This window comes from Scatophagus argus, chromosome 7, assembly GCF_020382885.2.
Source record: "Scatophagus argus isolate fScaArg1 chromosome 7, fScaArg1.pri, whole genome shotgun sequence".
NCBI classification, from domain to species: Eukaryota; Metazoa; Chordata; class Actinopteri; family Scatophagidae; genus Scatophagus; species Scatophagus argus.
In genome coordinates, this window is record NC_058499.1 from 15,524,379 (window position 1) to 15,549,511 (window position 25,133).

Sequence of the window (25,133 nt, forward strand, 5' to 3'; positions counted from 1 at the left end):
ACAGTACAGAGCTACTGCAATAGTTCATGTAATACAATAGCACACCCTTGTGGCAGTAAACAAGAAGTAGGTGAATTATGAGCAAAACTGAGTTGTTATTATTAAAGGTATTAAAAAGCAGAATGTGTGGTTTGGCTGTTTGCTCACAGCGTATGTTAGCTGTTAGGTCCACCACACAAACAAACACACCAACAAAGCATGAGACACACTGCTCTGAGCACCACATGGTAACATCTAGCTAATGCTGACTAACACAGTTTTATCATGATAACCACATCTGCAAATAAATGAATAATAGTTTGCCTTTGAAGATAACCAAGAACTTCCCAAAATCGACTGAAAGTAACCAAACCAATAATCACAGCAAATATAATGACAATATGGACTTAATTTAGCTTTGCCCAATTAGAAATTAACTATTCTCTCTTAGGCACAGCCAAAACCATGAGCAAAGCTACTGAAAACATGAATGTCCAAACAAAGCACTTATCAACACAGAACCACGGGACATGAACATGACGCAGTGTACTTTCCGTTCAATATGGAGACCATCTGAAATAGTCATGTTAGTCACGCTACTTAAGTTAAATCTGTTAACTGCTGTGGTACAGCAGGTAAAGCAGGTCAGCCATTAATCAGAGGAACGGCAGGTAAATTCCCAACTACATGTCTATTGCTTTACATGGCTCTTCCTTGAATGAGGTATGGCAAATAATGCAACTTGCGTCATAGCTAACAACATGGCAAATGAGAAACTTGTGAATAAAAAAGAAGTATCTTTAGTGCAATATTGTGTTTCATTGCAAAAATGGAAAAAATCACAGATTATTTATTAACTGAGTAAAAAGACTGCAGATCCTGATTGCGATTACATACGCTGTGATATTATTTTTGGGCCAGACTGCCCACCCCTAAGACAGGTTGTTAGTTATAGGATAACATTATTGGTGCATGAAACTCATGCACTACTGAAAACATGCCATTTCTGCTTTGTTAGTGTAACGAAGGTTACACTAACTATAAACTTGATCATTACAGTGACAACCATTCAAACTGGCCTCAGTCGGCCTCTTATTTGACGGTCAAACAAAATTAAACGTAACTACACAAGTAGTCTGTTTCTACATTGCAGAGTTGACTCATGATGCATGTGATGACTATGACGCACATAGTATTCATTCGCACTGCTCTTTTGCTATTTGTGAGATGGGTGACTTGACCCTCCCAAGGATGTCACACAGAATAAGAGGTTATGGTATCACTGAATAAAATGGTTTATGGTTTTTATTTTATTTTTATTTCCACAGTGAAGAAATTTGGCAACTAAAAAGAAAAAAAAAAAAACAACTAAGATTTTGAAACCAGTCTAATGAGATTGTGGACAAGTGCAATAACGTATATAGGCATGTCAGTGACAGACTACAGGGGCACAAGAGTAATAACATATGTTTCTGTGTCTTTGTCAGTTTAAAGTCATACCTTCTGAATTGAGTGTGATGAGTGTGACATTTTGGCCATTTTGTGTGCTGCTGGAATGACCACCATTAGAAACAGAGTCACTGGCCTCTGAGCCACTCTCTTGTTCTTCCTGACTCTCCTCAGGGCCCGGCACCTTTACCAGGATTGTGTTCTGCCGTCTCCGGGCCACAGTACTGAAAAAGAATGCAACTTTGTGACTAACTGGCATGAGAAACTCTGATTCTATACAGTCTTCTGTCACCTGGGCTGAAAACTGAGAAGGTACATGTGATTACTGTTTTCCATTAACAAGCCCAACATCATCTATGGGGTGCTTTATTGGAAGGGACTGGCACATGTCTGACTTAGGGCCACACTAGACACACAATGTGAATTTGAGCCACTCACTTGTTAAGCAGGTTCTCCAGAGGGGTATCTTCTTGGCTGCTGCCCTTTGAATTTTCACTACTCACTATCACATTTGTTTGTGGAACAACACTGAAGGAGAAGTGCAAACACACTAGTGTAAATGGCACATGTACGCATGCTTTGCACAATCTAAAATAAGTTTATGTGGTTGTGCTAGCTCCTGGAAACAACAATGTGTCTTTGTAAAAATGAATAACAGAACCATCTCTCTGCCATTTGTATGCACCCTTAGCCTGAATGAAGACAGTATTCAAATGGTGCAAAATGTGGGAATAGGTAAATGCTTGTGCCTCACCATCGTACTTTGTTCCAAGTTTGGGTGGCTCCCTGAGGAGAACCTGCAACCATAGGAACCTGGATAGGACTCTTTGCACAGGGTACCATGCTGTCCAGTTTGCGTCCAAGGGCTTTGCACGTAGCATCCAAAGCATGTAGCTTTGATTCAATTCCCTCCAGTCGCTGGGTGACTGATGCAGTGAATGAGACCAACAGGTTCTGGAAATACAAATAACATAATTAAGTATTTATAGTTCATCTTAAATTCCAAAAATTAATGGTGTCTATTTAACTGAAATACAGGTAAAACCATTGAATTTAAGACAGAGTCCATTGCACAGAGTTTGTACCTTAATAAAAGATAGGTCTTGGTTGTTACTGTCGTGGCTACTACTTAATTTCCTCTTTTTCTTCTGAGGCCTTTCTTCATCATCTTCATGATTGTCCAGCATGTCTGGCATAGAGACACCATGAAAACAACACATGACAGCAGTCTGGATTTCACTATTGAATGCTGAGAATGAAGCTGTGCTCCTACTCCATTCCAAGGAACCAGTACTGAGTATGCAGAGTCAAAATCCTACATACAGTGTTTATTATATAGATTTTAAATAATACACTTGCACAGCCTATAGAATGCCAACATTAAAACTTCGGTTATGAAAACAGTAGAGTTGTTACTGATTAAATGCCCTCGTTTGACAGTGCAACACTTGCCTAATAAGGAACCTAATCATATCTGCTCAGAGGAGCAGAAAACGTCAATATCCAGTAAGAAAAATAAGCCTTTGTGATGTTTCACAGAAATCTCACCTGTACGGTCATCCTGGTTAAAGTCCTCCACCGTTATCTGCACAATTTCATCCAACTCTTGTTCAGACATTGTTCACTGAAATAAAATAATACAAAAACTTGGTTAACCTAATTAGACTGAAAAATGTCTCCACAGACACATGCTAGTATAAGGCAAAATAACATCCTGCCAGATGTTTTGCTGTCCCTCTTTGTACACGCATGTTTGTGCAAGTGAGGAGTTCATTTTAGTGCATAGAGTCTCTAAGTGGCAGCCTGATAAGAAACTTTCTTATATAAGCAGTCCAACAAAAAAAGATTCTAAAAACATTTCAAGCAAGAAATAGACTTTGCACATTATCACTCCATGCCCCAACTTTGCTGGATGCACACATTGTTCGGGTTTCCGATGCTGGCGTTCAGGTATGACATCTAGTGGCAGTGAATGTTGTCTATTTAAACTTCACAATCCTAAATATACAAAAAAATGATCAATTATCTGAAAAAAACATGTACAATTACAATTTCAATTCTTGAATGTATGAATATGCAATGGGGACTTGACTTCAAGTTTGGACATATAATATTGGCCGACCCTCAAGCTAACTCTGATGTCACAAGCATGATGCCCACAGGCATGCCACTTACAATCACATTTTCTGTGAGCAGAGAGAAAATTTACACTTTCAGCAATAATTGTAAAAACAGCCTACTAGTGTCTAACCCCATCATTCTACAGTGAGTGTCAAACATTCAAATGTAGCAGCAAGAAAAAAAAGGGACAGTAAAATCCATATTTGACATTTTTTGCACAATACAGGGTCATTTAAGAAGGTGTTTCTTAAGGAATACAGTAAATTACCTCGGACCCAAGACGATCACATCTAATCAAGAAAAAAATGCCTGTGATGAGCGTCATATTCATGTAAAAATTAACTCTTTACCAATTACACAAATAACATTATGAGAAGATGCAACTTTCTATTAAATAAAAAAAAAAAAAATAAACAATTGCACGTGCAAATGGTGCAAAGAAAATTTTAAACCAGTTAAAATTAATTTCCTTTAAAAACAGGTTAAGGCTGTTTCTTTGATTTCGTTTATTGTTTACAAATTTCAGCTTATTTTGAAACGCTCCGACCATCCGTGTCTGCCAAGCCTCGATATATTTAGTTAACTGCAACACCTTAAGCCGATATATTGTGTGTTTTAGTTTTGTATGCTGTTTTTCATTGGCTGCATTGTGTTTTACACTTGGTTGCTTTTCTGCCCTGTGCTAATTTCCCATTTGTCTGCACTTACGGCAAAAATGGTTAGAGGGTGGAAATGTAGTAAAATTATTTGGTTACAATTATGCAATTGCCAATTTATATGGCAACTTAGCCGCACATGGATCTAAAACATTAGTTTGTGGAATAAGTCAAACTGGACTGCATTCATTTTATATTCGTACAACATGCATGCATACAGGCATGAATCAGACGAGAAGCACAACCCAGACAGGCACCTTATGGTTGGGGTGACAGTATCGTTGCGTGTGAACAAGAGTGAGGGAAGATCTGTGCCTACAGATATGGGTGCTAGCCTTCCCCTGGGTCAATTCCACAAGTAACTTTTACGTTCATGTCCATATTTAAAATCAGTATAATTGTATACGGGCAATTTTGATGATGATCAAAAGCATGACCTCATCAGTCATAATGTTAACTGACTTGAAACAACGAACACCTGCTAGCATGTTATTAGCGATGAGTTGGCTGTGGTAGTGCTGGGAAATGGTATCGCACAGGCACTGCGCTGGCAAAATCCTTGCTTCTATAAATACCTCCTCAGCTCGTATGTTCACAATATTACACAACGTCAGCAGCATTTTGCTACTCTGGCTGAGTTTGGACTGTTACGGTACTCCGTAACTTAGCTACAGTAAATGCTAAATAGGGCGGGGGTCCCTTGGCAATGTTAAATAACGAATGGTCGAAATAAAAGAAAATGAGGAAAACAGTCGAAGTGTATCTGTTGGCTTGTTGAGTGTTTATTTAATTTCATCGAATGTATCCTAGCAAGCGTCATTACCACCATTTCAGCAAATGGTTCAATTTCACACTGACCCTAGCTAGCTTAAAGCGAAACGCACAGTAGATAATGTTAGCTAGCACTACAAAGTCGGATTTGTAAGCTTGCGTGCTAGCGTGGTGGTTAGCATGCTAGTTGGGCCTGAAGGCCGACGAAATGTAATGCAAGAATCGTAAAATGTTGGAAGAAATAACAATAAAATATGATTTTGATTCCGCTTCTTTCCCCCATTGCTGGCACACAACACATGTACCGTGTAAGATTGGGTTATATTACCGTGTGAATGATGAATTCTCGTGTTGTTTGTAGAGATTCCGATAACGGCGTCGTTCCTCGCGAGAGATGAGCCCTCGCCGTGGTGTGCTCCAGTCACGGAGGATTACTAACTCAGTTAGGAGGGACTCACAATCCTGCTGTTAGCTACCGTAGTTGAAGCAGCACTCAAAGTGATCAGCATTTTTACCCTTAATTAGTGCACTCAGTTCGTTTTAAGAACACGAGACTGTAATCATTGATATGGTTTACACTGTTTTTTATACTGTCTTTTATATTAAATAACCAGAGAATTCATTCGATAGAAGTCATCGTGTTGATATAAATTTGTGGACGGGGTAGATCGCCAACTAACGTCATTTAATGTCTGATCACTGAAGACAGAAACATTTCATTATTTAGAGTTGCTAAACACTAATTGGTCATGTCTATATGCACTACAGCACAACGAGAATCCTGTGACGCAAATGTAATAAACTTTTGATGGAGTTACAGAGTGCTTGGCCGGTGATTTACACCGCAAGCTTCGTCGACTAGTAAAAAACACACACGAGCCAGCCAGGAGTCGAACCTAGAATCTTCTGATCCGTAGTCAGACGCGTTATCCATTGCGCCACTGGCCCGATGTATTGCGTGCATCTGTTAATACTCTTATGAAATCATATACAATGTGTGTATATGTATATGATATATCTATTGGGTATGTAATATACCCAATAGATTCAAGATTCAAAGATATTTTTTTTGTCAATTCACCATGTGCAGCACATACAGGAGAATCGAAATACTCTCACATTAGTAATAATGCCATGCAATTAAATCAACAAAACGAGAAAAGATAAGGATAAAGCAGTATAAAATTACAATACAATGCAATAATAACAAGAGTACAATTAGTAAACCCTAATTCATTTTGGACTATCTCGCGAGCGCCCCCTACATAACCGGAAGAGTAAGAGAGCGGGAGCTCTTCCTACTTTAGAGTTTCTTTGGTAACACATCTCCTTCAGTTGTATGTAAGCATATTGTTATATTATGCTCTCACTCTACATTATCCAATGACAGCCACTATCCGCTATATTCGTCAGGGTTGCAGGGGGGCTGAAGCCTATACCTGCTGATAATGAGCGAGGGGCACACAAACACCTACAATCAGACACACTCACACCTAGGGGCAATGTAGAGTTGCAACTTAATTTTGTGATTGTGGCAGAGGGCTGCAATACCCGGAGAAAACCCACATAAGCACATTGAGGACACACAAAGTCCACACAGAAGGCCCAGACTCGGACGTGAGCCCAGAACACTCTTGCTGTAAGGCGACAGTCCTGACCACTGCGCCACTCTGCCGCCCGTCCAGGGCGAACAATTAAAGCATTTTCAGTTGCTTACAAATATGTCACAGATAACATGACATAATTCTAGCCAGCTGCTCTCACAAGTGTCTCAAAACTCATAATAATAATACTGTGATAATCCGTGGTTTTAGGAAAAAGTAAAACAGGACTTTTTAAAACAGCTAGATCCTTATTATAATAAGGTCAAGCAGATGCCATTCAAATATGCACAGGATAAGTGCTCGGAGTGTCTCAAAGGCCACCTTTAAAGGACAATAACGACTGTGAGGGCACCATGCAAATATTTAATCATGTTGTTGTTTTACAAGAGGATAAAAAAAACCTTTCATGGGAAAATGCTATTAGCCATGGTGGCCAGTGGACCAGGGAGTAGCCCATAGATAAGTTGCACAAACTCTGTTCCCGCTTATCACCAGTCACATTGTTGTAAAACCAAAAGAGTCCAGTCATAGGTCACATTATGTGCAACCCTGCCTCAATTAAACTTCTCAGGGGAACCTTCACAGGAACCAGTTGTTCATCTTTGCACCTTTCCAGCACAGTGCCTCAATCCACTCAGAGACAACCATCATGAAATTCCGTGCGAAGAAAACTTCCGTCTTTCTGATGTCTATTTTATTGGTCTGTGTTGCGGCAGACCTAAATGGTAAGTTGAAAAAAAACATTCTATTTTCTCTGTACACTGACATGAGCAACAGCAGTTAGCATGCATTTCTACTAGCTGAAAACCTGACAGCACCGTCAGCATCCATTTATGAAGCTAATGTGCCTCCTCCTCCTTATCTACATACGAGTAATCGTGGCCCGAGGGGAAACTGAAACCCTACAGACCAGATCAGGTTGTGACTTTTGATTGTCAGGATAATTTTTTTCCTGGGTTATGCTAACGGAGAATAAGGTGAATAAGAGATTGACCACGGGTGTACAAACAAATGTACAAATGTAAATTACTTTGGTGTTTTTTTTAACTTCAATCATCATTTCTGTTGTAATGACATTCACCAGATTAACAGTAGAGATGAAATCCACACAATTTGACAAAGAACACATTAGAGCAAACAGTTTTAAATAAGTTCACAGCCCACAGTTTTGTCAGATTATTAAAAAATTTTTTGCTGGTTAAGATAAGATGTTGACACCCTCAAATTGTATGATATGTTCATAGCTGCACTGCAAACTGTAAACCAGGGTGTGGCCCTGCAGCCTGACCAGCTTAGAGCCATTTTCCTTGGTTTTTGACTTATTCTTATTCTGTTGTTGAAATATTCTTTTTTTATTTATTGACTGATTAATCAACCTTCAGTCTCAGCATCAGTATGTTACACACAGTTCAGTTAGTTAAACACAAACAGCATAGCAAACACCAGAGACAGGAACAGTATGTCATTCACATGGCTCCACATGGCAGAAGTCAAATGGAAAGCTGTATTATCTTAACACTTGTCAATTGCAATATAAACTATCATCAACCAAATGTTACATAAGACCCAGGATTTTTTAAAAATTGAATTAGAAGTTGACATTGAATTGATAAATTGACTTTTTGTCCTACTTTCCTGACAGCACCTGAAGTCCACACAAAGCTTGGCAGCCTGAGAGGTAAGTATGTGAGCGTGAAGGGGAAGGACACAGGGGTCCATGCCTATCTGGGTGTCCCATTTGCCAAGGCCCCTTTAGGCCCTGCTCTGAGACTGGCTGCACCTCAGCCTGTAGAGGGATGGGAAGGAGTGAGGGACGCCACAAAGCAGCCACCAATGTAAGGAGTTTGTGTGCTTGAGTTGTTGCATACCACACTTGGAGAAACTATGTCCAATACTTATTCCCTAAACATGTCTCTATTTCAGGTGTGTTCAGAACAAAGGACGTTTTTACGATATGCTAAATAACCTTGGTCAACTACTGGCAGACGATCCGGACATTTCAGAGGACTGCCTTTACCTGAACATTTACACTCAAACAGGGCTCACAATGCCAAGCTCCCAGTAAGAACCGTCTGGAGTGGTGCTGCTCAGTTACTTACATTCAGCTTTGGACAGTGTTTCCTAATGGCAGTGTGAATAGTGATGCCCATGTTTAAAAACACAGTGCATAAGGGTTACCTCTAAATGCCCAATTTGTCACCATTAGTTTTTTTCCAGATTAAAGTCTTTATTTAGCTTAATGCATTTTGATCAATATTTTTATGAGCTCAGTTATAAAAATATGTCCTTCATGTTTTGATTAAAAGCTCAAGGTCTTTCATTACCTTACCAGGTCATGGTCTGGATCCATGGTGGAGGGTTTACTCTGGGTTCAGCTTCAATGTTTGATGGCTCTGCCCTGGCTGCATACCAGGATGTGGTTGTGGTTCTGATCCAGTACCGCTTGGGACTTCTGGGCTTTCTCAGGTAAAGAAACTCAAGTCGTTAAGCACAGATTAGGTTCTACTGTTTTTGATCCAAGCTGGGCCACATGAGTTCAAAGTTCACTCAGATCAACTGGTGTAAATGCAGCCTGGCAGACTGTGATTGTATGTCCCATCCAGCACTGGAGATGAGCATTTGTCAGGGAACTTTGGTCTGCTGGACCAGGTCCAAGCTCTGAGGTGGACCCAGGAGCACATTCACAGCTTTGGAGGGGACCCAGATTTGGTTACCATATTTGGGGAGTCTGCTGGTGGAGTGAGTGTATCCCTTCTGGTAAGGATCAGTCTGCAGATACAGCATTTTTCTTTTTTGCTTGTATTGCACAGTTATGTCACTGGTGCCCACAGCACCTTTCATTTGTTCTGTTGTTTGAATCAACAGCTTCTCTCACCGCTGTCTGATGGCCTGTTCCACCGTGCCATCGCCGAGAGTGGTACTGCTGCCATGGATATGCTCCACACAGATGATCCTCTACCAGCGACACATGTTGAGCATCATCAGTGCTTTTATTTTTGTGTATAAACTTTCCTCACACACAATATTAAGAATATCACAACATCTTTGTTTTCTGAACTGTTGTCCTCAGATGGTAGCAAATATGTCCGGCTGCAGCCTTGAGAGCTCAAAGAAGATCGCTGATTGCATGAAAAACCTTGATATTAATACTATTGTGACTCTTGCAGAGGTGAGATATTGTATGCACAACTGATATAGACTGATTTGATGGGATTTTTGTTACGTGACTGTTTTCATATTGTCTTTATCTCAAGTTTTGCTCTTACACATTTTATTCTGTCAAGGATGAAAGATTGAGATTTCCCCTAAATGTTGATGGACACTTCCTGACGAAACCTGTGGATGAACTGTTCCATAAACATGAACTTCTCACAGTTCCATTCATGACTGGTGTTAATGATGATGAAGGTGGTTGGGCACTTTCTGATGTAAGTATGAATGCTCAATCAAATCCCATATGAGGCCATGAAAAATATGTTTATCAATCTGAAATGTTAATTCCATCTGTGTCTTCTCTCAGTTCTTAGCCCCTCCAAACTGGACAGAAGGAATGGATCGGGAGCAGATTGTGAACATAATCTCCATATTCTACCCTGATGTAAGACAGACACTGCCTGCCTAATGTTACAATACTGCTCTATCTCACCATGCTCAAACTTCTGACAGATGTGTTGCTCATTTTCTCAAGCCCAAAGATGCGGTCTTCAGAGATTTCCTCGTGGATGAATATATTGGAACCGGTGAAGATCGTGTGAAAAACAGAAATGGGTTCACTGAGATTCTTGGAGATATGATGTTCAACATTCCAGCCATCAAGGCTGCCAATGCCCACAGAGGTAATAAACATGGTTACATGGTCAAATCGATTTCAGAGCCATTATTCAGCATAATTTATACCAACATAGCACCTGTTTGCCTGTTATTAGATGCAGGTGCTCCTGTGTACCTGTACGAGTACCAGCATCCTCCCAAATTCCTGCAGGCAAAAAGGCCAAGCTTTGTCCGCAGTGACCACGGAGATGAAATATTTACAGTATTAGGATTCTGCTTCACAACGTCCCAAGTCAGATTAGTTGGTAAGTGATGTATAAAAATCACAATTTCAACAGATTACCAGAGATGTGGGCTTTCTTATGCAGACTGCCAAGAGTTTTACCAGATTATCCTTATTTTAGATGCATGCGCTGAAGAAGAGGAGCAGTTAAGCAGAACCATAATGAGCTACTGGGGTAACTTTGCTCACACAGGGTAAGAATTAACCTTCATCATAAATTCTAATACACATGAAAACAGGACAAACTTGTTCATAACATGCATGTGCATGCGCAGCTCTCCAAATGGGCGCGGTCTTGTCCACTGGCCAAAGTATGGATCAGAAGGAGACTATCTGAAAATTGGTATAAAGGAGCAGGCAGCCGGCCAGCACCTGAAGAAGGACCGGTTTGTCTTCCTGACTCAGACCCTCCCGGAGAAGATCCGACAGCATAAAGAGAAGGAGCACACCGAGCTGTAGAACAGTAACCTCTCCTTCATCCAGTCCTTCTTTTTTGTATTTAAAATAAATCTGTTGGCGCATGCAAGTCCAACAAAACTGCATTAGTTATGCTGTAAGACTGCTGTTAAACCACTGAGATATTAATAATATTAACTGAACAAATTTAAGAACTTTTTTAGCCCATGGGAAGTACCATTCTTTGTATGAAATTTTGAAATGAGAAAATGTATCTTCAGAGGATTTTCATTGGATACCAGTAACGTGTTAGCTAATATTTTTAATATGTCTTGAATGTTTGCAGATCCAATACAAAATAAAAATCTTTTGAAGGGCTTGTGTGAAATGTTACTGTTCAGTTCTATCTACGTGACTTAATGTTGTCTCCACAAAACGGATTTGTACTTTCAGTCTGGATGTAAGAATGAATTCTAAATATGAGGGAGGATCTTATGAAATTGTATTACAGACTGCATCTGATCCCGGGGCTGTTGGTTTCAGACACCAGGGGTTTGATCTTAGTATGTTTGGAAAGCAAACGCTGGATAAGAATAGCTTTAAATGTCAGTGGGCAGTAGCATAAATGATCTGTTGCACAATAATAACAGTAATAATGACTCGACTGGAGCAATTCATCAGATGATGTGTGGAGATGAATAGCAATGAACCATATGTAGTCCACTTGTAAGATTATCTGGTTTTCTGAGTCAGGCTTTACATGGATTCAGCTGGCTGTCCACTGTCCTCTAGTTATTGACATGATCAAAAAACCACCAGGTTGAATAATGTTTTTGTAGCAATCAAACTGATCGGATGAGCGAGTTGCTAATCTTTGCATGGTACAATGTCTTTGCCTCACTAAAGTAAAGTTATTTGAGGGAAATTATTTTACAACTTTTACTATATACACCCCAGAGAAAATACAGAGGTCTGGACAGATTTACAGTATAAATGACTAGCTTCTAGTTGCATCACAGTGAGTTACAGTATGCAGATTCCCAGCTAGTTGCTAAACTGATTTCAAAAACACAGATGAGAAACTAAACTTCAAACTACAAACATCCAGCAACAAATAAAAAAACAAGCCATCAAGTTCAACATTTGGATAAATTCCAGGCTGCATTCACAGCATACTGTAAATTAAAACTGTTGTGGACAGCAAAAATGAAAGCCAAATCACTGGTGAGGTCACAGTGAGGTCCCATGAAAGCTTGGCCCTCCACAGACAGCATCCATCCACTTGGCCTCATTATGTCGACTGAAACAAAACCAGATATACTCATCATATCCTACTGTTCAAAAACACAATCAAAAGAATAAAAGGAGTAAAGTTGTTGCATATACTAACAACTGGCTCTTCTTACTTGACTCGCTAAAAATAATAATAATAATAATTGCAATTAATTCTAAATGCTGTTGCTAAAGTTTATAATTCATTCATTTAAGGAACATTACATGAACGCTCCCGAAAGGTTTAAAAGTGTAACCTTTAGAAATGTTTAAGGTATCATTCCAATTTGCTGGGTGAGTTTTAAAATTATTTACTCCATTCGAATAATTATTCATTCGTGCATTTATTTATTCTTTACTTAAACGGGATGGAACAGAAATGGGATTCTTCTTTATATAGCCTGGTCAGACAAGTCGATTATCATGTTTCAGTGTTAGCAGCAGACAGATGAAGAAAACCTTCTGACGGAAAATACTTTCAGCCATGGATGGTGGCCAGCGGAACTGGAAGTTGCCCACAGTGCAAAGTCTGATTTCCGATCAGCTGTGCTCTGTAATGAAACCTGCAGGGTCCTGTCCTAACGCCACATCAGGAGCGGAACTTCCTCGGTTAAACTGCTCAGGTGAACCTTTAAAGAAAGCGATTGTGTACACTTTTCTAGCACAATCCACACAGAGACGACCATGATGAAGAAAAGTGTCCTCTTTCTGACGTCTGTTTTATTTGTCTGTGTTGCGGCTGACCTAACTGGTAAGTAGAAGAAAACCATTCTGCTTTGTGCAGTGACATGAGCAACAGCAATTAGCATACATTTATTCTAACTGTAAGACTGACAGCACCGTCTGAACAACGACTGACACCCACTCAAGATATACTATAGCCTCTTCATTCTTTAAATGCATTTCTCAGCATTGAATCCATTGTTAAAGCTAACGTGCCTCCCTGCATGTTCCTCATTTTATCACGCCTTAATCGAGGTTAACCTGTTGCCTACATGCAAGTCATCGGGTCCAGAGGTGAAACTCATACCCTTCAGACCAAATCAAGTTGTGACTTTTGATTATCAGACTAATTTTTCTTCCTGGCTTTATGCTGATGGGGGATAATGTGAATATGGGATTGACCGCAGGTGTATAAAGAAATGTTATGCTTTGTGTGGTCTGAAATTTTCAATATGGAACAATATAAGGTGGTCTGTCATCTTCTTAAAGGAAATGTTCTTTCTGCTGTTATGACATTTTATTCACCAGATTAACAGTAGAGATGAAATCCACACATTTTTACAAAGGACACATTAGAGCAAACAGTTTTAAATAAGTTCACAGCCCGCAGGTTTGTCAGATTATTAAAACTATTTTTGCTGGTTAAGATAAGATGTTGACACCCTCAAATTGTATGATATGTTCATAGCTGCATTGCAAACTGTAAACCAGGGTGTGGCCCTGCAGCCTGACCAGTTTAGAGCCATTTTCCTTGGTTTTTGACTTATTCGATTAATCTGTTGTTGAAATATTCTTTTTGTATTGATTGATTGATTAATCAATTTTAAGTCTCAGTATCAGTATGTTACACACAGCTGAGTTAGTTAAACACAAACAGCACAGCGATCATCAGAGACAGGAACAGTATGTCATTCACATGGCTCCACATGGCAGAAGTAATTCAACTTAAAAAAATAGTTGAATTAGAAGTTGACATTGAATTGATAAATTGTGAAATATCACATTGTGACTGAGTTTTTTTGTCCTACTTTCCTGACAGCCCCTGAAGTCCACACAAAGCTTGGCAGCCTGAGAGGTAAGTATGTGAGCGTGAAGGGGAAGGACACAGGGGTCCATGCCTATCTGGGTGTCCCATTTGCCAAGGCCCCTTTAGGCCCTGCTCTGAGACTGGCTGCACCTCAGCCTGTAGAGGGATGGGAAGGAGTGAGGGACGCCACAAAGCAGCCACCAATGTAAGGAGTTTGTGTGCTTGAGTTGTTGCATACCACACTTGGAAAAATTATGTCCAATACTTATTCCCTAAACATGTCTCTATTTCAGGTGTGTTCAGAACAAAAAGCTTGTTTTCGATCTGCTTGATAAGCTTGGCGGCATAGTGCCAGATGTTCCGGACATTTCAGAGGACTGCCTTTACCTGAACATTTACACTCCTGCAAACAGGGCTCACAATGCCAAGCTCCCAGTAAGAACCGTCTGGACTGGTGCTGCTCAGTTACTTACATTCAGCTTTGGACAGTGTTTCCTAATGGCAGTGTGAATAGTGATGCCCATGTTTAAAAACACACTGCATACCTATAAATACCCAATTTGTCACCATTAGTTGATTTTTTTTCCAGATTAAAGTCTTTATTTAGCTTAATGCATTTTGATCAATATTTTTATGAGCTCAGTTATAAAAATGTGTCTTTCATGTTTTGATTAAAAGCTCAAGGTCTTTCATTACCTTACCAGGTCATGGTCTGGATCCATGGTGGAGGGTTTACTCTGGGTTCAGCTTCCATGTTTGATGGCTCTGCCCTGGCTGCATACCAGGATGTGGTTGTGGTTCTGATCCAGTACCGCTTGGGACTTCTGGGCTTTCTCAGGTAAAGAAACTCAAGTCGTTAAGCACAGATTAGGTTCTACTGTTTTTGATCCAAGCTGGGCCACATGAGTTCAAAGTTCACTCAGATCAACTGGTGTAAATGCAGCCTGGCAGACTGTGATTGTATGTCCCATCCAGCACTGGAGATGAGCATTTGTCAGGGAACTTTGGTCTGCTGGACCAGGTCCAAGCTCTGAGGTGGACCCAGGAGCACATTCACAGCTTTGGAGGGGACCCAGATTTGGTTACCATATTTGGGGAGTCTGCTGGTGGAGTGAGTGTATCCCTTCTGGTAAGGATCAGTCTGCAGATACAGCATTTTTCTTTTTTCTTTTTTGCATGTATTGCACAGTTATGTCACTGGTGCCCACAGAACCTTTCATTTGTTCTGTTGTTTGAATCAACAGCTTCTCTCACCGCTGTCTGATGGCCTGTTCCACCGTGCCATCGCCGAGAGTGGTACTGCTGCCATGGATATGCTCTACACAAATGATCCTCTACCAGCGACACATGTTGAGCATCATCAGTGCTTTTATTTTTGTGTATAAACTTTCCTCACACACAATATTAAGAATATCACAACATCTTTGTTTTCTGAACTGTTGTCCTCAGATGGTAGCAAATATGTCCGGCTGCAGCCTTGAGAGCTCAAAGAAGATCGCTGATTGCATGAAAAACCTTGATATTAATACTATTGTGACTCTTGCAGAGGTGAGATATTGTATGCACAACTGATATAGACTGACTTGATGGGATTTTTGTTGTGACTGTTTTCATATTGTCTTACACATTTTATTCTGTCAAGGATGAAAGATTGAGATTTCTCCTAAATGTTGATGGACACTTCCTGACAAAACCTGTGGATGAACTGTTCCATAAACATGAACTTCTCATGGTTCCATTCATGACTGGTGTTAATGATGATGAAGGGGGTTGGTTACTTTCTGATGTGAGTATGAATGCTCAATCAAATCCCATATGAGGCCATGAAAAATATGTTTATCAATCTGAAATGTTAATTCCATCTGTGTCTTCTCTCAGTTCTTAGCCCCTCCAAACTGGACAGAAGGAATGGATCGGGAGCAGATTGTGAACATAATCTCCATATTCTACCCTGATGTAAGACAGACACTGCCTGCCTAATGTTACAATACTGCTCTATCTCACCATGCTCAAACTTTTGACAGATGTGTTGCTCATTTTCTCAAGCCCAAAGATGCGATCTTCAGAGATTTCCTCGTGGATGAATATATTGGAACCGGTGAAGATCGTGTGAAAAACAGAAATGGGTTCACTGAGATTCTTGGAGATATGATATTCAACATTGCAGCCATCAAGGCTGCCAATGCCCACAGAGGTAATAAACATGGTTACGCAAATCGATTTCAGAGCCATTATTCAGCATAATTTATACCAACATAGCACCTGTTTGCCTGTTATTAGATGCAGGTGCTCCTGTGTACCTGTACGAGTACCAGCATCCTCCCAAATTCCTGCAGGCAAAAAGGCCAAGCTTTGTCCGCAGTGACCACGGAGATGAAATATTTACAGTATTAGGATTCTGCTTCACAACATCCCAAGTCAGATTAGTTGGTAAGTGATGTATAAAAATCACAATTTCAACAGATTACCAGAGATGTGGGCTTTCTTATGCAGACTGCCAAGACTTTTACCAGATTATCCTTATTTTAGATGCATGCGCTGAAGAAGAGGAGCAGTTAAGCAGAACCATGATGAGCTACTGGGGTAACTTTGCTCACACAGGGTAAGAATTAACCTTCATCATAAATTCTAATACACATGAAAACAGGACAAACTTGTTCATAACATGCATGTGCATGTGCAGCTCTCCAAATGGGCGCGGTCTTGTCCACTGGCCAAAGTATGGATCAGAAGGAGACTATCTGAAAATTGGTATAAAGGAGCAGGCAGCCGGCCAGCACCTGAAGAAGGACCGGTTTGTCTTCCTGACTCAGACCCTCCCGGAGAAGATCCGACAGCATAAAGAGAAGGAGCACACCGAGCTGTAGAACAGCAACCTCTCCTTCATCCAGTCCTTCTTTTCTTTTTTCTTTAAATTAATTCCATTAACACATGCAAGTCAGACAAAACAGTCACACTGTGAAACTGCTATTAAACCATATTAATAATATTTTTTTAGACATGGATAACAATATTATTAATCGTAATATTTGGAGAAATGTCAGTACTTTTTGTAATTTGAACAATTTAACTTTCTGCACTTTTTGAAGCATATGCATAGTACCATACCATGTGAGAAATTTGGAAAAGAGATCCTTTGCAAATTCTGTCTTCAGAGGATTTTCCAATTGAACACAGTTAAAATGAAGGTTGTATGTGTTGTGTCGTGGACAGGATGTTTTTTGGGGGGCTTTTCATGTTCAATGTGAATGTTGGAATATCGGTTTTAATCCAAGGTAGACAGCTTGCAGGGAATTCCTCAGTGAAATTTGAAAGCCCCAAAATAATTGTGTCCTAAAAAGGTAATTAAGTCACTGTATACCAGTAATGTATTAACTAACATTTTTAATACATCTTTACTTGCAGATGCAATATAAAACAAAAATCTTTTGAAGGGCTTGTGTGAAATGTTGTACTATTCAGTTGTATCCACCTGATATGTTGTTCAACAATTTCATTCTCTATTCACAAACACAAACAATTTCGCCTCGGGTATAAATAAAGGAATTCTGATTCTGAAAAAAGACTACACTGGCTACTGAGCTGAACATGGGATGGGACTGATCATTTGAGGTGATGCTGTAGCACACTGACAACAGCAGTTTGTGTGTTTGCTACATTTCGCTATATTTGATCTAATTATTATCAAAATTTAACCTACGCTTTAATAAACACAACTGACAGGAGATACAGCTTTTTATAGGATAGATGAGTACACTTAACTTGAAGCAATGGGACACAGACCATAGAAACAATGAACAGACTTTACAAAAAGGCCTTTTTCAGTTTCATATTTTGTTTTATTACTGAGAAGAGCGCTTAAGCTGAAAAGCTCCCTGAAGTCTGATGTGAGCAGTTCAATAGGTCAAACTTAGTTCATTTTTCAGGCATATGGCATTGAAAATCGTACAAAGCAACATTTTTCAAAGGCAAATCATTCAAAAAGCTGGGTACACAGGGCTTACAGACAGGAGAATGTACCAAACAAATATGTCAACAATTTCAGAAGAAATTAATAAAATGTGCTAAAATTATGCTGACACTTTAGCAGACACTTTTTTTTTTTTGCAATGTTAGTAAAGCTGCAGTCTGATAGAAAAGTGCTGGGCCAGTGGATTTGAATGATTCATTTTACTGCCCAGAAAAGTGCACTTGGAGTAGGAAAGCTACTGGGCATCACCATCAGGCTGTAATGAGACATACAGACACTTAGTTGGTACTTTGAGATGCACTTTGAACTGCTAGGGTGTATAATGTTCAGCTAGTCTGGTCTCAAATTTGAAATAAATTGGAAAAGTGGGGGGAACAGCTTTGCAGGTTTAAAAGCCAGGCAAACATTGTGTCAGCCGTTAGAACTAACAACAAATGCAATACTTTTCAAAGGTAAGAGACATTTCTGTTTCAGATCATAAGTACATAAGCACATGAACTATATCATATCAATTAAATCCAGCTTATGTATAGGTTATCTTATTCTATTGCAGTACAATACATCTTTCCGTCTTACATAATATTATGTCAGATGTGGCAACATTAAAAGTATGTCTGATGTAGGACCATGAGTCAAAGCATATCACTTGAAAAGATATCTCTTAAGTTCACAGGGCAGACCCATCAGTGTGGCTGAGAGTGGCTGATATAACTACAGTGTATGATAAAACAGCAAATCTCTAGTCAATGATTAGAAAATTGCCCACCTGTAAAACTCACTCGGTATTTCTATTGGATAATTTGATAAAATTAATTTAGCTTCATACATTTAAATACTTTTTCCTGTTTTTCACTGACATGTGGCAAAGAGAAAAACACCTGAGATGCTTTTTTAAAAATCCTGGTGTCTCTAAAGCAAACAATGGCATGCTGCTTAATGAAAATAATCAAACATGTTCAAATAATGGTTAAGAGTAATGCTATTAGATTGAAATAAAATGCAGCATGCAGTTTAGTATGTTGGGAATTAAAATCAGTACGATACTACTTAGTAGAATATATTGGACACCTTTATCTTCTTCAAGCACTACCAAGTACAGACATGTTTTTAGGATTAGAGGCACATACAAATTGATCCATAATAAGTGGTTTGAAATATCATTCCTTTTTCTGCTGCAGGGAATAAATAAATAAATAAAAATATTAATGACATTAATGTGATCTGTTGTCATGCTGCACGGAGAGATTATGGTCATACTGAGATCAGGTGATGAACAGTTACTTGGGGGCCTTTCAAACGGTTTGTGGTAACTAGCTTAATGACACAGTAAAACCCAGTGTGTTTGTCGCACAGGTACCTACAGAACTCAGAGAGTTAAGATCATGAGCTATTGTGATAGTTAAGTTGTCCCTCTTGGACAGAGGTGATTCACATATGCGCTGTGGGAAAAGACTTACAGTGTGGTGCATCAGGATGTCCAGGACTGCATGTTGCGCAGCATGGCCTCAAATCGCTCCATGTTTGGGGCGTGAGCATGGGCCAAGTGATCTGTCAGGCGACTGTAAAGACTGAAAGACTTCAACTCCAGCCAGATGAAACCAAAACGGTCCTGATCAAACAGCACAAAGAGCCCTGGGGTGCGCTCTGGACTTGTAAAGCCGTGCCCAGCGATCAGGCCTGTCCCATAGAAGCTGAAAGAAAGGAACAACGATATATCAATTAATGAATACTTCTATAGGTATCACTTACAATGGGTTGTAGGCTCTGTTCCAACCAAGAGTGAATACATAAAATAACAACAGGTAATGGGGATGACCACAGTATTTTAAATGACATATTAATAATTCATAATAATTGCTCAGTATTATTTTCCAGTGAATGCAGATTAATGCGAACTGGTTGAGAATATGTGATAGAAATAGGGCTGCATCACAATTATCCATATCCATCTTCAAAGAGCCTCATGCATTTTCAGTTTGTGCTTATTAATCCTATCAAAACTATTTCTGTGAGAGAAATCAGTGTCTTTCATTGTAGGCTGATATTAATGCTATCAAACTGTGCAATCGGACAAAAAAGGTTTACATTTTTGCATACTTTCTGCATTTTTGCAGTTAGAGAGCTGTACTACTGGAACGATCAGCACTACTTTGATTTCACCAGAGCAGGCATTCTGCACCATCCATTCATTTTGTACAACACCCAGTTTAATTAACTGTGGAAGCCAAAATTACCAGAGTCATTTCTATATGGTAAGTGAAATAAAACATGAATTCTACAGTTTTTCCTAATGTTAATCTCAATTCAACACATATACTGTGGCATTCATTTGAAACTGATATGATTTCAGCCTGCTGGCCATGAACTTTCAACAAGATAGCAACTTTTAAGAGCTCAGGGACAATAAGCACACTGTGTCTAATGCTGCTGTTTATGGAGCAAAGGCAGCTACAACCAATCCACCTGTGCACTTTGGAATTCATGCGCTACAGATTTCCTTTGACCTAGTTTGATTGAATAGTTGAGTTATTACCATTTCCTGCAGGTGCGAGGGTACACCTCATTGCGAGCCGTAACACCCAGAGGCAGGATGAAGGGCTGGCTCTCAGGAGGGTTGGTGGTGGTGGTGCTGGGGCCGGGCTGGCAGCTGTCTGAACAGACACCAGGATTTGTCTCCTCCTCCTCCTCTGCTGCGCTGGCACTACCACAGCTGCCCTCTGCTGCACTTCTGGCTGCGGCAGAAGTGGCATTGGCCTGTTGTTCAGCTTCCCTCTGTACTTCCTCGTGTACCCCGAGTACCAACCGGGACAGCTCCTCTATGTTGCGCTGTTGCTCCAAGTCTGGGAGGACCACGGGTCGGCTGAGATCAACATCCAAAGTGAGTTGTCCCGCAGGAACATTGGGGTCTCCCTGTTGGACAGAGTAAAGTGAGTGAGTCTGCACCACTAGCAGGTGAATTTGGTGGGTCAAAGGTACATCCTCTAGGTCAAAACTGTTCAATTCAAAGGCACCTGGTTTTGTACGAGTGTCTGATAAAAGTGATGATTACGTCAGGAATGTTGGCTGAATACTGTGTTGCTGCAGAGGAAGAGGGTAACCTTGAGGGCATTTATAAGACATCAAATAATTCACAGGCAAACAGTCTTTCCATAGAAAACTGATGTCCTGTGAACACAGCCTCTGATAATGATTATTCACTGACTTACTGTGAGCTTGGTGGCTCTCGCAAAATGATCGTGGAAACTGAGCATGACAATCTCCAAGCCGTGACTGCCATAGGTGCCTTTGAAGAGGCCTGGCTGCAGCAGGTCAGAGGGCTTCGCAGGAGGCAGGTAGATCCTCCGATATGTCAAGCAGTTGCTGTCGAGGGAAGGGCAGATGAAAGTCACAGCTTTTTACCTGAGCCTCTGTCAAGGCCAACTGAACTACATGGACAGGTGCATACATTAATCCACAAGATAAATCAAAGCCATCTAACAACATAACAAGCCTTTCTTGTCATTGCTGTTTAACCTGTCAGAGCTACCAAGGGTGTTAGACTGTGACACACTTGATTTCAGAGAAAGAGTGATGTCAGGAAGAGACTCGTACTCGTATTGACTCGTATAAATGAACTTCATCAGGATGAGCTCCTGCATGTGCTCATGGAAGATTTCCTCCAGTGTCCGACCCCATTCTTCCTCCAACCATGTCCTGAACTCCTACACACACACACACACAAATTATGTAACACTAACAAACAGTATAATATTATCTTAACGATGCTAATGTGATAGCACACTTCGTAGTGCTGAGGAGCCTGGTGTGGACGGACTGGGTTCAAAACCCAGTCCCCACATATTGGGGGCAGCCAATTAGCCGGCCGATGTGCCCTTGAGCAAGGCACTTAACCCCCCCAATATGCTCCCCGCGTGCTTGATGCTGCCCACTGCTCCTGTGTGTGTTTCACTGCATGTAATTTGCTGGGTGTTGCATGTGTGTGTTCAACTAAGGATGGGATAAATGCAGTAGTCAAATTCAGTATGTGTGTATGTAAAAATATATATATACTGCCAATAAAAGTTGATTCTATTCTATTCTTTGCATTTGAACAACATCAACAGCCACTGGTTTCAAAAACAAGCAAGATAAGGTCAATATTTACATAAGATCAACACCTTTCACATGGAATCATTTATCTGATTTTTACCAACCTCCTGTCTGCCGCCTGGCATGCGGTGATGATCAGTCTGGTTACATTTAGTTGAAAATTCATCCTTCTTCACAGTCTAAAAATAACAGATTATGACACATTTAAAAGGATGGCCTACATTTATTAGCTTTTAACCTCAAATTAAAGTAGTCTTCGGTATGCACAGAAGATTTTGTGCCATACCTGAATGTCTCCTTTGTGGGGACCCTTGTGCCCATACATGCACTCCACGGTGGCCTTTTTGCTCTCCCACATGTGGATACGGAAGAGCGGCCGTCTTCTCATGGGATCCTCCACACGGGGGTCATGAGGTGGCAAATACATCCAGCCAATGATGAAGAGCCCGTCCACCTGAGTGAAAAGCACTTTTAATATTTTATTTATCAATTGAAATGATCCTTAAATTCTGTTTAATATTGCTGCATCATAAATGAACAGCTCTTTTTGTAATGTTATCATGCAGACCAGATGAACAAACTGTGGTCATTGTTCCCCAACTTCATGCAAATGTCTTTACTGCGAAACGCTGCTTACCACAACGTTGAGCAATCCACCATAAGGCCCTATGTCAGGCTGCCATAAGCCCAAGATATGTCTGTATGGGTGAAGCACTGCAAGACAAGAGCACAACATCACACCAAAGTGATCAGTTCCTGCAATACAACACCCATCATTTACTATGAGCTGCACCTGAGGAGACGTTAACATCCACACTCTAAGTCTTTTGTTTAATGTCTGTCAGGATGAAGCCTATCAGATGTAAACCCGCTGGGAAGAAAACGTAAACTGACCACATCTGCCGTCAGCCATTTGAAACAGCACACCCAGCACACCAAATTATCAAGCCTCCTATTTCACACTTAATGCGAAAGCAAATCATGCTGTGCAGGATTATTAACACATACTGTTCACACAGAAAGCATAAACACTCCTGAGATGAGAGTCTTGTTCACACAACCCCTCATGCTGCACCCATCCACTTTGAGGCCCATGTACATACAGTGTGTGTACACGTCTCTATAGTCCATGTGCTCGTAGTCCGGGAGGAGCTTCATAAAGCGCCCAGACTTCACCCGTGGGTTCACACCTGGACAGGCACAACAACAGGGTATGTGTAGAGCAGCCAAGGCGGGCTCAGTCCAATGTAGCCGTACACTCAATGCACCAATGTGCCAAAATAATCTATTCTAAGAGCCAACAGATGCCACTGCGTTGCCTGGCATGTCCTGTGGCAGCTGGAATCCAAAGGGCAAAATGAGGCTCTATATCCCTGCTGATAAACAAACGAGGAGCAGACAGAACAGACTATGTTCAAAAAAAAAAATGCCATCAACTTAAACCTGCAGTTAATTACACAAATGCTGTCAACGTCTTATGTTCACAAGCTGCCCCCCTTTTTGGTTCAGGCAAACCTGGCTGATGTGAAATGCAGCTGATGTGCTCCAGTGTGGGAAAGTCACCACAATCTCCAGATTTAAAAATTCCTGTCCATTGCAGCTTGGTACAATTAATATGTGGACCCTGGAGACGTGCATTGTGTGAGCTGCTTATTTGTTTACTTTTTGATTTTCTTACTTCTGGCTCAGCATCTGCGCTCTCTGGATTGGATGGCCGTGCGTACTCCTATTTTACAAATGTTAAATGAACTGCATGGAGTTTGGAATGAACCAAACGCTTCACTGGATCAATTCATGCATGACATGAAGGGGATTTATTCAACAATCAAACTCACGTTTAACGTAGAGGTCACGGCTGGATACTCCTCCCACTTCCGTCTTCCTCAAATCGTCCTTCATACCAAATTCTGCAGAGAAAAAACATTTATTCTTTCATTTCATTCTGACAGCTCAGACTAAGGACGCGGGGGTTAACGGTAATTTCCTCCCTGGTTCCCGTACAGATCAATAGAAAGGCTTTTAGGGGTAGCACATTTCCGAGTACCACTGCTGAGCATCGAGCCTGACACAAATAACCTGTCGACAAAAAAATGAACCTACAGTCTGTTGAACACAACAGATAGGATAATGGTGACTCAACGTGTTATTTAACAGTGTAACGCTAAGCGTTTATATGTGTCAAGTGATCGCCATATTTACCTTCCATACATCGCCTTCTCCAGATAGTTTCAGTGTTAAGGATTTGTTTGAATTTCTTGCAGACGAGGGCAACATTTGGTAGAGCTGTTCCCGGAAGCAAGGAGAATATTTCCACTAAAAGCTCCGGTGGTAAATCGGCTAATGACTGCAGGCGTGGAGGTCCCGTGCTTGTGCGCTCCATGCGGCCTCCTCTGTTGACATGACTGATGCCATATTCACAAGCGTCACTCGGCCCTGCAGTGGCGACTCCGCTCACCAGGCCTCCGCCGCCGACGTCGGCTTGCCTCTGGCCCACGATCCGCTCCTCTTCTTCCTCGTCCATGTCGGAGTCGCTGCCCTGATCCTGCTGGCTTTGCCGCTGTCGCCTCCTGCACCTCCGCGACTGACCCACTCCGCAAAGCCTGGCACAAACAGCCATCCGTAGTCACCAAACACGCACCATTACATCACTAGAACACATCTATCAGCTGCAGACTGGCTGATCCCCTCCTGTCCTCGCGAGCATGGGCAGAAACATTTCTGTCGACGTCACGACTGAGCAAACGAAGGGCGAAGGGACTCTCCCTGGCTCTGCTTTGTTTTCGTTATTGCATGTTGTTGCTACGTATCCAACAAGTACAACAGGCTCTTCAGTTACGAGCGCATTAGTGGCTGCCAAATGTTTCACTTAGGTCAAGGACGTCATGCGTATGTTCTTGTGAGAGAGTTACCGATACTATGAGAGACAAAAAGCACTCATATATTTTACTTCAACAAAAAATAGCAATGCCACGTTGCAAATTTACTCTGCCGAAAGGCCTGCGTCCAAAATATTAGTAATAAA

The 25,133-nt window shown here is 40.8% G+C and overlaps 3 protein-coding genes, 1 non-coding gene and 1 pseudogene across 6 annotated transcripts in view; 2 read left to right on the top strand and 3 right to left on the bottom strand.

Annotated features, from left to right (window-relative positions):
* Positions 1 to 5,498, bottom strand: part of LOC124061782 (BTG3 associated nuclear protein) — a 35,683-nt gene extending 30,185 nt beyond the window's left edge. Inside the window, exons 1-6 of one of the 2 annotated variants that reach the window (XM_046394007.1) lie at positions 5,305 to 5,498; positions 2,977 to 3,052; positions 2,514 to 2,617; positions 2,183 to 2,382; positions 1,867 to 1,956; positions 1,480 to 1,652 (exon numbers count right to left, since the gene is read on the bottom strand). In XM_046394007.1, the coding sequence (XP_046249963.1) occupies positions 1,480 to 1,652; positions 1,867 to 1,956; positions 2,183 to 2,382; positions 2,514 to 2,617; positions 2,977 to 3,046 (637 nt within the window). In that variant the 5' untranslated portion in view covers positions 3,047 to 3,052; positions 5,305 to 5,498. The remainder of the gene's footprint in view (positions 1 to 1,479; positions 1,653 to 1,866; positions 1,957 to 2,182; positions 2,383 to 2,513; positions 2,618 to 2,976; positions 3,053 to 5,304) is intronic. The other variant, XM_046394005.1, reaches the window with a different exon arrangement.
* A 353-nt stretch (positions 5,499 to 5,851) lies between these two features.
* trnar-acg lies at positions 5,852 to 5,924 on the bottom strand. Its single transcript has one exon. It is a non-coding gene; the product is annotated as a tRNA-Arg (tRNA).
* Positions 5,925 to 8,218: 2,294 nt separating this feature from the next.
* LOC124061790 lies at positions 8,219 to 11,415 on the top strand (annotated as a pseudogene).
* Positions 11,416 to 12,824: 1,409 nt separating this feature from the next.
* On the top strand, positions 12,825 to 17,379 carry LOC124061300 (cocaine esterase-like). The gene is made up of 13 exons (XM_046392963.1): positions 12,825 to 13,053; positions 14,065 to 14,257; positions 14,346 to 14,487; positions 14,757 to 14,890; positions 15,028 to 15,181; positions 15,297 to 15,401; positions 15,502 to 15,600; positions 15,695 to 15,838; positions 15,931 to 16,008; positions 16,099 to 16,246; positions 16,333 to 16,482; positions 16,582 to 16,654; positions 16,736 to 17,379. The coding sequence occupies exons 1-13, from the start codon at positions 12,987 to 12,989 to the stop codon at positions 16,917 to 16,919; spliced, it is 1,671 nt and encodes a 556-aa protein (XP_046248919.1). The 5' UTR covers positions 12,825 to 12,986; the 3' UTR covers positions 16,920 to 17,379.
* A 490-nt stretch (positions 17,380 to 17,869) lies between these two features.
* On the bottom strand, positions 17,870 to 24,862 carry fbxo31 (F-box protein 31). Of its 2 annotated transcripts, XM_046392961.1 has the most exons (11): positions 24,311 to 24,862; positions 23,947 to 24,018; positions 23,215 to 23,301; positions 22,749 to 22,825; positions 22,398 to 22,565; positions 22,216 to 22,290; positions 21,614 to 21,723; positions 21,229 to 21,382; positions 20,556 to 20,932; positions 19,480 to 19,713; positions 17,870 to 18,278 (listed from the first exon to the last, which is right to left on the bottom strand). In XM_046392961.1, exons 1-10 carry the CDS (start codon positions 24,726 to 24,728, stop codon positions 19,491 to 19,493), a joined length of 1,761 nt encoding a protein of 586 aa, XP_046248917.1. In that variant the 5' UTR covers positions 24,729 to 24,862; the 3' UTR covers positions 17,870 to 18,278; positions 19,480 to 19,490. The 2 variants fall into 2 exon arrangements, with proteins under 2 accessions (XP_046248917.1, XP_046248918.1); XM_046392962.1 differs by lacking the exon at positions 23,215 to 23,301 and having other exon boundaries at positions 17,870 to 19,713; positions 24,311 to 24,856.
* Between the last annotated feature and the right edge of the window lie 271 nt (positions 24,863 to 25,133).